Below are 14713 nucleotides of genomic sequence, written 5' to 3' on the forward strand. Positions count from 1 at the left end.
CCCCCCCCAAGTCTTCAAAAGTTAGATAGGGCTAAAACAGCTTCACCTGCTCTTTATAGGGGAATAAAAGACATTATGAAAAATTTTCATTCCAGTTACTTCGATTTTTTTTTAAATTCCTTAATAATATCTTTTTCTCATGGGCCTACAGATATTCTTATCCAATAAAAACTGTTTATATCTTCTTAAAGTCTAATAATGCTATAGTAAGTTTTATTGATTAAACTATCTAATTTGCTTTTTTTTATTATTGAAAAATATACTGGCTTCTCAAGAAAACACTATTAAATATTTTGATGCAAAATACCCATCTTCTGTATGGCTGCACAATTAAAAAAGACCTATTTTTATTCCTAAATTATTAATGTAAATCAACCACAGGATCCATCTTTCCATCCATATAACCACCTTTCATCAACTCGACTGCAATCAAACTGTGGCTTTCCAAGCTTATGGTTCACTTCATTGTGAATGTTGCAGAGCCACTGTGAAAATTGATGCCGGTTTGTAGTAACAGGTGGATTACTTTTCAAGCTGCATAAAAAATATACCTGTTATCATAAAACGTTTAAATATAAATGTTATATTTCACAAAAGTTTTAACAAATAACTTTTATTTAAAATTAATTTTCTTTATGCAAAGATTATTAAGTGTTTCATACAGTTTGACTAATAAATTATTCTTAAATTGTGTTAATTGTTTTAAGACGACTTTGAATTCTCCCTCTAATGTTACATGTTCAAATTAAAAGAAAAAATCAGTCTTGCTTAAATTCAGATAAATTTATTTCTACTTTCATGACTTCAATAATTAAGTACAATAATACACAAAGTTACATTTTAAAATCATAAAATACATCAAAAACTAATTTATATTTGCAATAAGCAAATATTTAATATATTTTAACTTTTTAAATTAGAAAATATAAAAAAGTTTAATTTTTGATTTATTACATTAGAAATACTTTGACTTCATTGCACAGCATCAAGATCATCCCACTAACAAAAGTGGCATGATTTAACATTTTATGGTAACTTAGCTGTAATTATTACTTTATCTACTTGATCATGGTTTTTCTGAAAGGCAATTCATTTTATACAATACTGTTAGGTCTCACAACATATTTCATGTGCTGTGAGAAATTTCTCACTATGCTATGTTCAAGTGTGTGTGTGAGAGAGAGAGAAAAGAGAGATAATAAGTAAAGGGCATGACCTAAGTTAAACTGAACACGAGCCAGATAATCTAGTAAGAGTATCCTAGGAGCTTATAATCCTCTTGGTCCTTCATTTGTCTGTCACATTATCAGCTATTTTTGATTGCCCAAGAGAGATGTGCTAAAATTGGTTTGCCATTATTAAAACTTAAAGAAATACATCTGAATCCATCAGGCATTGAACACTGACCTAAAAAGGTTACTGCCAAAAATGGATATATGTGGAAGTATAAAGCAGGTGATTATAGGAAGCTCTGTAGTCAGCATCACGTTGGGTAGATGAGCCAAGCAGAAATGATGTTGACAGTGCATGGAAATTCACAAGGCAGTATCTGACAGGAGTAATGTATAATTGCATATAAATGGTTAAGGAAGTAAATAGAGTAGGAGTGAAATGGATGAACAGTGACATCATGCAACTTGTGTTGGAAAAGAAAATGCTATGGAGGAGGTACAAGTTGGTGTGATCAGATCCATGAAAAGTATAAAGTGCAGGCTAGGAAGGTGACGAGCATGGTAAAGAAAGAAAGAAAAGGGGTGCAGTATGAGAAGAGATTGGCTGATCAGGACAAGGTTAACTCAAGAGAATTTTTCTACTATATGGCAAGTAAAAGAAAGGATAATCATGGCAGCAGAATAACCTTTGCAAAGGATATAGTGGAATTATTAAATGAACACTTTATTAGTGTGTATCATACTGGTGTAAATGATGTGATGCAATATGTAGAAGGGAGGCAAATACAGTAAAATATCGATTTAACGGACTCCAATTCAACAGACTTCAGATTTAACGGACATAATTTGACAAATAAAATACAGATAATGAAATAATTATTAAAAAAAAATAATATAATGATTAATCGGAAGTGATCGGCAGTGTTTATAAATTGCGTCTTTGGATACATTTGCATATATTCATGATATTTCGTGCATACTCGTAATAGTTTGCACATGTGCATGTGCTTTGGTTAAATAACATTGCCGGCAAAGGTTGGTCGATTGGTAGAGCCTCTGCTACTAATGGCTCAGTTAAATAAGTTTGAGCGCAGTTAGTAGTTGGATGGGGACGAATCGTTTGATGCTGTTGGCACACTCTCCCTCGATGAGTCTTTGGACTCCCTGGAGGTGTCAAATAATAATAATAATAATAATAATAATAATAATAGCATCAGTAGTAGCATTGCTAGTGCAAAACACATGGTGTTTAGGCTGTTGATGGAGTAATTTTTAGTTAAACCTTTATTACTTATTATTAATATCAGTTCATATGTCTGGGATTAAAAGAAAATGAGTAAACTTGACGATAGCACAGAAACTTAGTTAACAAGCAAGTTGGAAAGTGGTGCATCTGTTGCTCATGTGTGTGAGCAACAGATGAACCACTGTTGAACTTTACGGAGTGAAAAAGCAAACAGTTTCGGACATACGCAAAAACAAAGAAAATTTACTCAGTTTTCGCTAAAATATAGCATCGAAAGCTCCAAAAGTGGTTTCACTGGCGGATAAGAAACGTGAAGTTGGCCAAGCATAAAAATTTAGAAGTTTACAAGTTTTTTTACAAGTGGGGTTTACAAGTGGTTCGTTCAACAGCAGTCTAGTGGAGTTGTTCTTCATGCTGTTGAACTAAGGTCGACTGCTGAAAAACTGGCACAAAACATTGGCATACAGTTCCAGGTGAGTGATGGGTGGCTTTGACGCTTTCGTAAACGCCATGGCATTACGCATAGGCAAACATGTGGTGAAGCACTGAGTGCCAATATTGAACAAGTTGAGACCTTCAGAAAATACATCAATGAATTCATTGAATCTGAGGGTCTTATTTTGTCGAAAGTTTACAATGGGGATGAGATCGGCCTGTTCTATCGTGCTGTTCCCGAAATTACCCTCGCAAACAAACATGAAATTAGCACACCTGGCCGCAAATTAAACAAGGAGCACATTTCAGCCCTACTTTGTGCTAATGATGATATCATGCACTGCCTCAAGCCAATGGTAGTTGGAAGAGAACTAAAGCCTCGCACTTTAAAGAATGTTATGAACCAGTTGCCTGTCATCTATTCCAGCTCAAGGAATGTCTGGTTTACAAGCAATTTTTTCCGACTGGTTTTTCAACCACTTCATACCTGAAGTGCAAAACTACCAAGAAGAGGTCCTGAAAATCTCTCCTGAAGGCATAAAAGCTGTTTTATTTCTTGATAATGCATCAGTCCATCCTAATGCTGAGAGGCTGGTTAGTAGGAATGGAAGAATAAAATGTATCTTCCTTCCTCCAAACATCGCTTCTGTAATATAGCCTATAGACCAGGGAGTCATCGTTGCCTGCAAGCATGAGGCTGTATAAGAAGTTTCCTGAAGAGGTTATGGTTGTCTCTAGGAGAAGGAAAATGATCCCAAAGAAGATACAAGAGGAGCCAGGACACTTCAAAATTTGCATGCATACAACATCAAGTCTGCCTTCTTTAATTTTGCTTCTACCTGGAAGGAGATAAAGACTACAACATTGGCTAATGGCTAGATCAAATTACTGAATGAGAGTGAACCAGAATACGATTTCAGAGGTTTTGAAACCTCTGATTTCCATGAAACTTTGATGCGAGCTGGTGATAATGTCAGTGAGAATGACATTGAATGATGCTAGACATCAAAGAGGGCAACCCAGGCTACCAAATTCTCAGCCAGGAAGAGATTGCGGAAGATGTTCTATGGGGCAATCAGGAGGTTGACAATGAGAAAGAAAGAAGAAGCGGTTCCAACTGGTCCGAAACTATCGGTGGTTAGAGAACACACGGACGACATCATCTTATTCATAGCTGTATCAGATCCAGAGATGATTGCTTATTATGAATGTTTTCATCAATTTCGATCGTTTTAAGAAACAGTATAAAAGTGTAAAGCAACAACTGAAACTTGATGCTTTTTTCAAGCCCAATCCTCAGCAAAATGGTATTTACATTAAAATATTCTCATTAAAATATATTAATAATGTACCACTGAAAGTGTTTTATTTTCAATAATATTCTTAAGATTTGCGATTTAATGGACTTTCGATTTTACGGACAACCTTTAGCGCCTAATAGTCTGCTAAATTGAGAGTTTACTGTATTAGGAGAATTGAAAGCAAAAAAAAAATCAGAAGTGTATCAGGTGTTGATTGGGTTAGATGTTAATAAGGCTGGATAATGTATCACCATGTATTCTTAAGGAATGGGCACAACAGTTGGCTGTGGCCTTGACTGACCTGTTTATTTAATGGAAGTCTTACAGTGGGTAAAAGTTTCCTAAGGAGCAGATTTCCTAAAAATAATACCACTTTACAAGCATGGTTCTAAGACAGAAGTTTCCAATTATAGACCAGTCTGTATAACTGCAGTTGTGGTCAAGGTTGGAGAGATTGCTTAGGAATAGAATACAGAATTAGTTAATGGACACAGCATTCTTTATTATGGTCAGAATGGATTTGTAAAGGGTAGATCCTGTCTTAGCATTTTATAATAGGATAACAAGTGTGTTAGATAAAGGAAAAATCATATACAGTGATATTCTTGGATTTGCAAAAGCGTTTGATAGATTAACCCACGATAAGTTGGTACAGGCTGAGGAGGATGGTAATAGATAGTATATTGGTTAGATGGATCAGAGATTGGCTCTCTGAACGATACCAGCAAGTTGTCTCAAAAAAGAAGGATAACCAGTGGCGTGCCCCAGAGTTTTGTTCTCAGGTCCGTGCTGTTTAACTTGGTTGTAAATTTTGTTAATTTGTGACTGACTGGGAATTTTCAGTTGTTTGCTGATGATGCAAAGTTAGGGAGAATTATAAGTAGCACTGCTGATGTTTCCTTTCAGGAAGATTTGAATAGACTTTTGACTTGGAAAAAGGAGTGGGATTGTAGTTTTAATATTAATAAGTGTAAGGTGTTGCATTTGAGTTAATAAATATAAGGCTATGTACTATATTGAGAGTGCTGTACTGCAGGAAGTAGATGAGATTTGAGATATGGGAGTGATGGTAGACAGTAAACTGAAGTTTAAGAAGGCATATTGCAAGTGTTGCACATCTTAGTGCTGCTATGATTAGAAGTACTCTAACATGTTGGGATAAGGAAGTGGTTGTGTCACTGTATAAAGGCTAGGTTTGAGAGATTTTAATTACAGCAGAAGAAACTAAGGCTATGAGGAGTCTGAAAGGCATCTACACCAATGGCAGTAAATGCTATTGGCGTAGTTGTGAAGTAGGTGCCCTCCCTCGATGAGTCTTTGGACCCTGGAGGTGTCATATAATAATAATAAATATCAGTATTAATTGGAATTTTAATACATTAAAAAGCATACAACAATCAAGTAATCGTGAAAGAATTCATTCAAAATTGTGGCAGACAAAAGAACCATCTTATTATTGTGTTTTCTATGGCTGGATTTAATGTTGATTACATCTGTTGAGCTGAAGGTAGTCTGAAGTCTTAAAATGACTGCCTCCCAAATTTTCCATAAATTAATGCAAACCATACTTGTGGTGATTTAGGAAGTATTTCATTCTGGCACTGACTCTAAAATTAGTCAAGCTGTTATGGTTTCTGTGGTATTGTATTCTGTGACCAACGAGTGGTTTGTTAGTCCTGACTTTCTAAAATATATGGTAAGGTAAGTATTTCTTATGTTCTTCAGCACAGATATTCAAAAATCTTCCTGTCCATAAAGAAAATAAACCTACAATACTATAAAGAAAATATCACAAGTTGGAAAGGCAATTTATACAGCTAGCAAGTAGAAAGGTTTTTGTTTGGTTATAAAGTATATTATCAAATATACTTATCTTATATAATTTCTTATCAAAGAAATTATATTACTGTTTCAATACTGTACACAAGCATAAGCAAACAAACTTTGCATGTGAAGTATCATCATGACTAGTCTACTTGTATATTGAGGCTGCCGACTTTATATTTGCTTCTGTATTCCATAATGCAAAAATGCCATGAGCAAAATAATGTACAAACTTTGTTTGCTTATGCTTGGGTAAAAGATTAAAAACAAGAATATAATTTCTTGAGAAGTATAATATACTCTGTAACCAAGGTGATAGATATGTTTCATCACGTGGTGAAATACCACCATGCTTTTTAGAGACCTGAAATGGCCGCAGCCATGTTTGGTCGCTACAGCAACGGGTTCCGAATTCTGTTCCTCACTCTTTCCACATGCAGTGGGAATGATATTCTTAATGATATACCAATCTCACTGTAGGGGTCCTGGACTCTCCCCAAATCAAGGGTAGAGTGGTAAAACAGTTTTGCAGGCAAGCCGGTGGTTAGTACAAGGGATCAAACCAGTTAGTAACAAATCTGGTGGCTTCCCAACAGCTAGTGTCAAATCCAACTACATATTTTGCCAATTTGGGACTGGAGGGAGACCATATACCTGTGGCTGCAGGGGGAATTGTCGAGGCCAAGTAGTAACAGGAGACAGAGTCCCCTCTGTGTGAGCAGTATGTTTGCAAGTCTGTCACCTCTTATTGCATGCCCCACTTCCTCTTTTCCTCACCAAACATAATGAACCGCAACCCAAAGAAATGTGATTTTACTGCAGATCTCAAAAATTCTCACACACAAAATAGTTTAAAAAAATCATAAAAAACAAAAAAGACATCAAAAATCCAATAAAAAATCATAAAAAAACAACGAAATCCAACCAAAAATAATAAAAAACAACAGAAATCCAACCAAAAAATAACACTAATTCTTATTAAAAAAAAAAAAAATTTCACATCCAATTCACCAACATCCATGGCCTAAACAGCAATATAAATGATGTACACCACCTACGGTCATCTTAACCAGAACTCTATTCCTGTCAGTATCCCAACTGGCAATCTCAACTGCTCAAACTACACATTACACAGCTCTTTCCACCACAAGAGCGGCACTTATGAATTCATCAGAACCTACATACCATGCCAAGACTGAAAATCCTTGAATCTGCACTCCGTCAACCACTCTGACTTCTTCAACTCTCTCTCTCTCTCACTGCAGTCAAAATACACCAATAGGGAGATCATCCTTCTTGGGGAGTTCAATGTCCACAACTCACATTGGCTCCCAATTCTTCAGTTTCACCTATCAAGCAGGCAGGAATGCTGAGGTGTTTGCCATCAGCAATGACCTATCTCATATCATCAATCTTCCTACCAAAATACCTGACAACCCCCTTCAATTTGCCAACACACTTGACCTCTTCCTAGCAAGCTTCCCTTCCAGGTATACTGTGGTTGTTGGTTCTCCCCTTGGTAACTCGCACAACCACATATGTCTCTTTTGCCACAGAACAACCTTCACTCACCAGTTCACAGTCTTATGTCCTTTGGCACTACAAGGGTGCCAACTGGGAGTACCTCCATGACTTTCATTCCTCCCCCTCCTCATGGTCTGACTACTGCTTCAGTTCTTCTAATCCAAACACTTGCTCAGAACAAATAACAGAAATCATCCTGAGAGGAATGAAGTCTTTTACTCCTTATTCCATTCCAAATTCCCAGCCACCACCCAAGCCTTGGTTCTCAAAAAAGTGTGCCCATGCTGTAAAAGGAAAAAACCTCTGCTTACCACAAAGGGGTGAAGACCAAAACTCTAGCTGCCCTCTCTGCCTATACTGCAGCCTGGAACAGTTACAAAAGAATCATCAAATCCAAGTCAAACTTTGAAAAGACTAAATGCTGCAAACTCATCTCCTGCCCATCCAGGTTTCCACCATTCTCGCATCCTGATGGTACTGTAGTTACCTCATGAAAAGACAAGGCCAACTTACTGGCATCACTCTTCTCTTTCAATTCCTGCACTGATGATCTGGGCAAAGTTCCCTCCACTCCATCAAAAACAGTTCCCTTCATATCTCCTATAGTCTTCCAACAAAAAAGAAATCCGAAGAATCTTAATAACTTGAACACATACAAGGCACCTGGTCTTGATGGTATTACATCTGTGTTAAAAAATTGTGCTCCAAAACTAACACCTATCCTGTATTGCCTTGTCAATCTATCCTATTCAACTGGCATCTACCCTATAACATAGAAGCAGATCCACATTCTAGTCCATCTTAAAGAAAGGTGATAAAAGTCAACCAACAAAGTACTGTCCAATTGCTCTCACTTCTGTTCTCTCCAAAATTATGAAGAAGGTCATCAGCAACCACTCTTGTACCACCTAGACATATTAACTAATCAGTGACTAGCAGTATGGATTCTGCCACTTGTGATCTACAGATGATCCTGCTTTCGCCATCCACCTCTGGGCTCAGGTCATGGAGAAATTTGGAGAAACTCAGGTGGTTGCCCTTGACATTTCAAAGGCATATGATCAGGTTTGGCACTGGGGTCTACTTAACAAACTGCCATCCTATGATCTGTATTCCTCACTCTGCAACTGGATCGCCAACTTTCTCACTGGTCACTCACTACATGTCATGGTGGACAGTTACTCTCCTCAGATTTCCTCACCAATGCAGGAGTATCCCAGGATTCTGTTCTTTCACCCACTCTCTTCCTCTTTGTATATAAATATCCTACTCTCACAGACCTCCAACCTATCCATAGCTTTGCTGATGACAGTACATGCCATTCCTCCTTTTATTCGACAAACCTTGTAGTGCACAAGTATTAGAATCCTCAAGATCTACCTGAACTCAGATTTCCAAGCTATATCCAAGTGAGGCAAGGACAATCTTGTAAACTTCAATGCCACCAAAACTCAGTTCTGTCTGATCTCTCACAAGAAAGAGCTCATATCCCTTCCCCCACCCCTTACCATCAGTAATACTGAGATATCAAAACACAATGAGATTTCTCTTCTTGGACTGATCTGCACCTCTAATCTTTACTGGCACAACCACATTTCAACTATAGCTTCAGCCCACTAAAAAACTTGGTGTACTTTTTTTGCATAAGACAATACTTCACACCTTCACAGTTGCTAACTCTATACAAAGGCAAATCTGCCCAGTCATGGAATATTGATCCCATGTTTGGAATGGTGCACCAAAATTCTCTCTAAGATTGCTCAGTTCTATCCAGAAGAGGGCAATCTGGTTAAATAACGATCTTTCTCTCACTGATGTTCAGTTCTGCCTTGTACCTCTTCTACAAATACTTTCATGGATAGTACTCTGCTGAATTGGCCACTATTATTCCTCTACTCTCCTCCAAAATCATTAAAACGAGAGCTAATCAACACCATTTTACAGTCCATCTTGAAATTCGCCTCTTTTATTCCATCTACTTCTGTCCTTTGGAACAGTCTCTCTGACTCTGCGTTCCCCAAAGATTACAACCCTCAGCTGTTCAAGCAAAATGCGAACAGATTCCTCTCTTCTTCTATCCTTCTTGCCCACGAACACCACTAACGTGCTATAGGTCTTGTGGTCCTTCATATGTGGATCAAATATTTTAAAAATATATATATATTTACTACTGCATTTATCCAGAGTGAAATAATTTCTGAAACAACATGAATAATCAGTTGTAATCATGATTGTTACTGAATGAATAAAACATAGATAAATCATATACCTTTCTCTCAAATCAGATGCACAGTCATCACAAGGATAAAATCTTGAAAAGAGGTTAATAAATTGTTTCATGTTTTCTTCTTGTGTTGATGATGGTTTCTCTGGATAATATGCTGCCATCGTATGCAGAAATGACCACGTATTTCTTCCTAATTCTTCTCTATTTAGAGGACATTGTACATCAGTTTGCTCAGATTTCTATAATATATATCAAAAAGAAAAATGAGTAAGGAAGAAGCATTTCAATTTTTCACAATACTACTTTACTTACAAAAAATAATTAAAATAATTGCAGAAGAAATATTAATATCAATGTTACATTCTGCTAAGAAAAGTAACTTTTATGCAGCAAATTTTTAGTGTTCCTAATCTAATACAGGAATTGAACTTATGCTATATCCATAATACATTAAGTTTCATCTTTCAAACCATTCAAATTAATTTCCCAGAAATTAGTGAATTTCTGAAAACATTAGTTATTTTTAGAATACAAAAATTTTAAATCATAGTATGTACACACTATTACACTGAAGAATATTTTCTATTCCTTTCTGATCTGTAAAATAATTAGATATATAAAGACAAAATTCTCTTCATAATAGCAACTAAAACTCCAAACAGATAAGAAACTCTAGAATTGCTACATCCCAAGTAAATTATATTTATTACATTTTATAAATTAATTAAACTGTCATGCAGAAAACTTATATATGAAAATAAAATACATGATAAAGCTTTACTGAACTCCAATGTTCTTTTCATCAAAGTCTGAGTAATTTCTTTTAAAGAAACAAAAAATAAGGGTTCTGAAGATTATTTGTTCTGAAGTCCCAGACAATTTTTTTTTGTGGGGTGGGGGTGGGGGAGCAATGCCGAACCACCTTTGAAAATCTCACTGGGAACACTTTGTGGACAATGCCTACAAAGTCACCTAGGGTCGGAAACAAATGAAAGGGATAAACCACCACCACTTGAGGGACATAAATAAGTAATTAATTTTCAAGCTTCTCTTCCCCCATGGAAACAATTTCTTGATTATGTCCCTATTATACCATATTAAAAAAACTTAGAGGTCTATTGGCTATTAGTTTTTTTTTTGAAAAAAATATATGGTATAAGTGACTGTTCTTATAATCTAAATCATTCTGAATTGATCTGTTTTAATCTACTATCAAAAAGAGGCCAGTTTCTTCACATAAGTTTTTTCTAGAGAATTATATTTTAAACTGAGTGCTTTAAACTGTACTTCAAAACTACTGAACTCTTAAAAAATCATATGGATGTCACTAGATAAAAGTATAAAAATGTATAAAAGTCTGTAACTGTCTCTGTATCAGTAATACTGTTGTCAGCATATGCTATTATTACTCATAAAAAGAATGATAAACAGACTAGTAACTGTTGTTTAATATAAGAATTAAAATATTAAAGAATATTTTTTCAACAGAATAGCATTGAAGAGTAAACAACGTTAATGGAAAAACACTTCGAACTGAAATATTTTAGATGCTACTCAGTAATTTGTGTGACAAAGGCTGCCCTAACTGCTAATATTATTATTATTATTACCCCAAGAAGTCAAAGACTCATCTAGGAGATCCTTTTATCATACACACCGATCATCATATGATGCGTTAAACACACTCAAATTCTCTGCAGACACCACACTCTCGGGCAAGACATTCCAGTCATTCATAACTCTGCATGCAAAAAACCTGCTTCTCACTCCCCTGCTCACACCCTCTTTGTACAGTTTCCATGGATGACCTCTGGTTCTCCCCTGATCTCCCACTGTTTTCTGTAGAACCTCTCCAACATTGATCCTATAACAACCCCCCTTACTAACTTGTAGGTTTCTATCATATCTCCCACTATTCCTCCTATCCACTAGGCCAGTGCTTCCCAAACCAATGGATGTCAAGGCCCCCCCTTGGGAAAATTAAAAGTTTCACAGCCCCCATCAAAAAAAAAAAATCCTAATACAGACATATATTATTATAATATTTATTGTATTTATATTCAATACAAAAGATACACACCAAGCGTAATTCTTTCCCGCACATTGCCGCACCTGTGTACACTAGCAATGAAACATTAATTTAAAGTGCGAAAAACTTGGCAGTCTTAAATGAGCACAAGATTTTGCATTTGTGAGCTTTTTTGTGCTTCTTACCTTTGAAATGAAACATATGAATAAGCACATATTTACTAATATTCATTAAGCGCCCAAATATGCATGAAGCAAGATTTGAGAACAAATCTGTGATTTTTTCCATTAAAATATAAAAAATAACAAAAAAGAAATAATAAATAATAAAAACTAAATACGTTTCTTTTAAGATTAAAAATATCTACATAGTCTTAAACATTTTAAATTTGTTTTCATTATTTCATGGCCCCTCAACAAAACCTATGGCTCCCAAGGGGGCCACGGCCCACAGTTTGGGAAGCGCTGCACTAGGCTATGTAAATTGCATCTTCTCAATCTTTCCTCATATTCGACATTACAGAGGTCAGAAACCATCTTAGTCGCTGCCTCTGGACCCTTTCCAATATCTCTTCATCCTTTTAAAAACCAGGTGACCAAATCTGGGAACAATAGTCCATGTGTGGCTTAATCAAAGCATTATACAATGCAACAAGAATTTCCCTACTTCTACAAGTCAGTGTCCTCTGCATCTTTCCCAGAAGTCTTTGCATTGTCTTCACAATTTCAGTAATGTGTGTCCTAAATTTCAGATACTTATCCACTATCACCCAAACATCTCTTATTTCCTCTACCTCCAACAATATATCCCAACAAGCATAAATTCTACATCCTATCTTTGTTTCCCAAATTTAAAACCTAACATTTTGCAATATTGAACTCACATCCCCCAATCACTCAATTTATTCAAGTCTTCTTGTAAGACCACAACATCTTCTCTACTCTTCATAGTTTGTCCCAACTTTGCATCATCTGCAAACAACCGAATATCACCATCCAAATCTTTGCCAATATCATTAACATACAAGTTAAACAGCAATGGCCCTAAAACAGATCCCTGAGGTACACCACTAGTGACTTTCCTCTTCCTGGATATTGCTCCCCAATACACAGCTTGCTGATACCTATCAGATAGCTAGTCTCCGATCCAATGCACTAATCTAATATCTAACCCCATCTGCTCTAGTTTGATTATCAACTTATCATGCAGTAATCTATCAAAAGCCTTCGCAAAATCTAAGTATATAACTGTGTATCCCTCTCCTCTGTCCAAGGAAGCTGTCACCTTATTGTAATAAGTAGATTACTAAAACATGACCTCCGTTTAGCAAATCCATGCTGTCCATCAAAGATAATACCTTTGATCTTTGATGGACAGCATGGATTTGCTAAAGGGAGGTCATGTTTTAGTAAAAATATAAACATAAATGGATGGAACACATTCAAAGAATGAAAACAGAAAGATTACCAAAACAAGCCTTAAAGTACAAGCCATCAGGAAAGAGAAAACCAGGACGTCCTCTTAAACGATGACTTCAAAGGCAGGAACAGGCCATGCTAGGTCTAAATCCTTGATACACATAACAATGAAGCTGTCCATCAAAGATAATACCATTGTTGTCAACCCAGTTTTGGATCCTAGTTCTCACAAGCTTCTCCAATAACTTAACCACAACACCTCACTCACTCACTCTCTCTCTCACACACACAGGCCTATAATTTGATGCTTGAGTTCTATCACCTCCCTTATATGAAGTGGCACAATCTTGTTCTCCATTCACTCCTTAGGTACTTGACCAAGTGTAAGACTCATTAAAAAAATATGTCAAGGCAGATGTCAACTCCCCGGCACATTCCTTCAGAATATGTGGTGATATATTATCAAGTCCCACAGCCTTATTAACATCAAGTTTGCTCAATCCCCCATACACCTCTTGCTCATTTACAGTCAGTCTCTCCTCCCCATCATCAACTGCTCTCAATCTCTCCATGAAGTCACATTCACAAGAATGAAAGACCTTTATGAACTGTTCATTAAGTATCTCCACTATATCTTCCGCAACAGCTCCTTATACCATTTTCTCCCACCAGTGTCATCCTCCCATAATCTTTTTTTTTTTTGCTGGCTACATATCAAAAGAACTTCCTAGGATTCTTTTTGGCTTCATTAACTAACTTCTGCTCATACCTCACTTTTGCTACCCTCACCACCAAGTCACCTGCCTTGCCTGGTTTTTGTAATCCTCATGGAATTGGTTATTACCACTTCTCTTATGCTGCCTCCATAATGCCTTTTTTCTCTGTATCGCATGCTTAATCTCTTCATTCATCCATTTCACACCTACATTATTTAACCTTCTGACTCTTGGAATACATTTAGACATTGCTTCTACTAGATAGTTCTTGAATATCCCCCAAGCTGCATTGATCTCTTTTCCAGCTAACTCCTTATTCCATGCTACACAGCAAGCCATCTCCTTAGCTCTCTTCATAATCACCACCCTTGTAGTTCCACATATACCCTTTTCTCACAGAGGCCCTCACACTGCTGGCAACCACCCAGGTAATCACTTCATAGTCACTCTCACCAATTGAAGAGTGATTGGACACCTCATTTATAATTACATCCTCTGATGAGATGATTAAATTCAAAACCCTCAATCCTCACGTTCCCTCTGTTACATACTGTCAGAGGTAGTTGTCCCTCAAAAACTCAAGAAACTCATTTTCTTTACTTCCAGTTGCTATCTCATCATCCCATCTATATTGCCATAATTAAAATCACCCATAATGATCAGCCTTTTCTTATTTGCTTGGCTAATTTGATTATAGATTTCATAGTCACTACCATCCACATTACCAGGTCTATAACATCCAACCAAGTATTTCATTCTATTCACCTCTATCTCACACCATACTGCCTCAAAGTCACTGGCACTATTTCCCCTCTTGCATC

General features: G+C 36.5%; 1 protein-coding gene across 1 annotated transcript in view; it reads right to left on the reverse strand.

Moving 5' to 3' along the window:
- Positions 1-330: 330 nt before the first annotated feature.
- Positions 331-14713, reverse strand: part of Alr (Evr1_Alr domain-containing protein Alr) — a 47825-nt gene continuing 33442 nt past the window's right edge. The window contains exons 2-3 of the mRNA XM_090398065.1: positions 9772-9968; positions 331-534 (exon numbers count right to left, since the gene is read on the reverse strand). Of these exons, the coding sequence (XP_090254191.1) occupies positions 372-534; positions 9772-9968 (360 nt within the window). The 3' untranslated portion in view covers positions 331-371. The remainder of the gene's footprint in view (positions 535-9771; positions 9969-14713) is intronic.

The sequence above is a fragment of the Typopeltis vanoorti genome, chromosome 9 (genome assembly GCF_054136105.1).
Source record: "Typopeltis vanoorti isolate ZY-2024b chromosome 9, IOZ_Tvanoo_1.0, whole genome shotgun sequence".
NCBI lineage: Eukaryota > Metazoa > Arthropoda > Arachnida > Uropygi > Thelyphonidae > Typopeltis > Typopeltis vanoorti.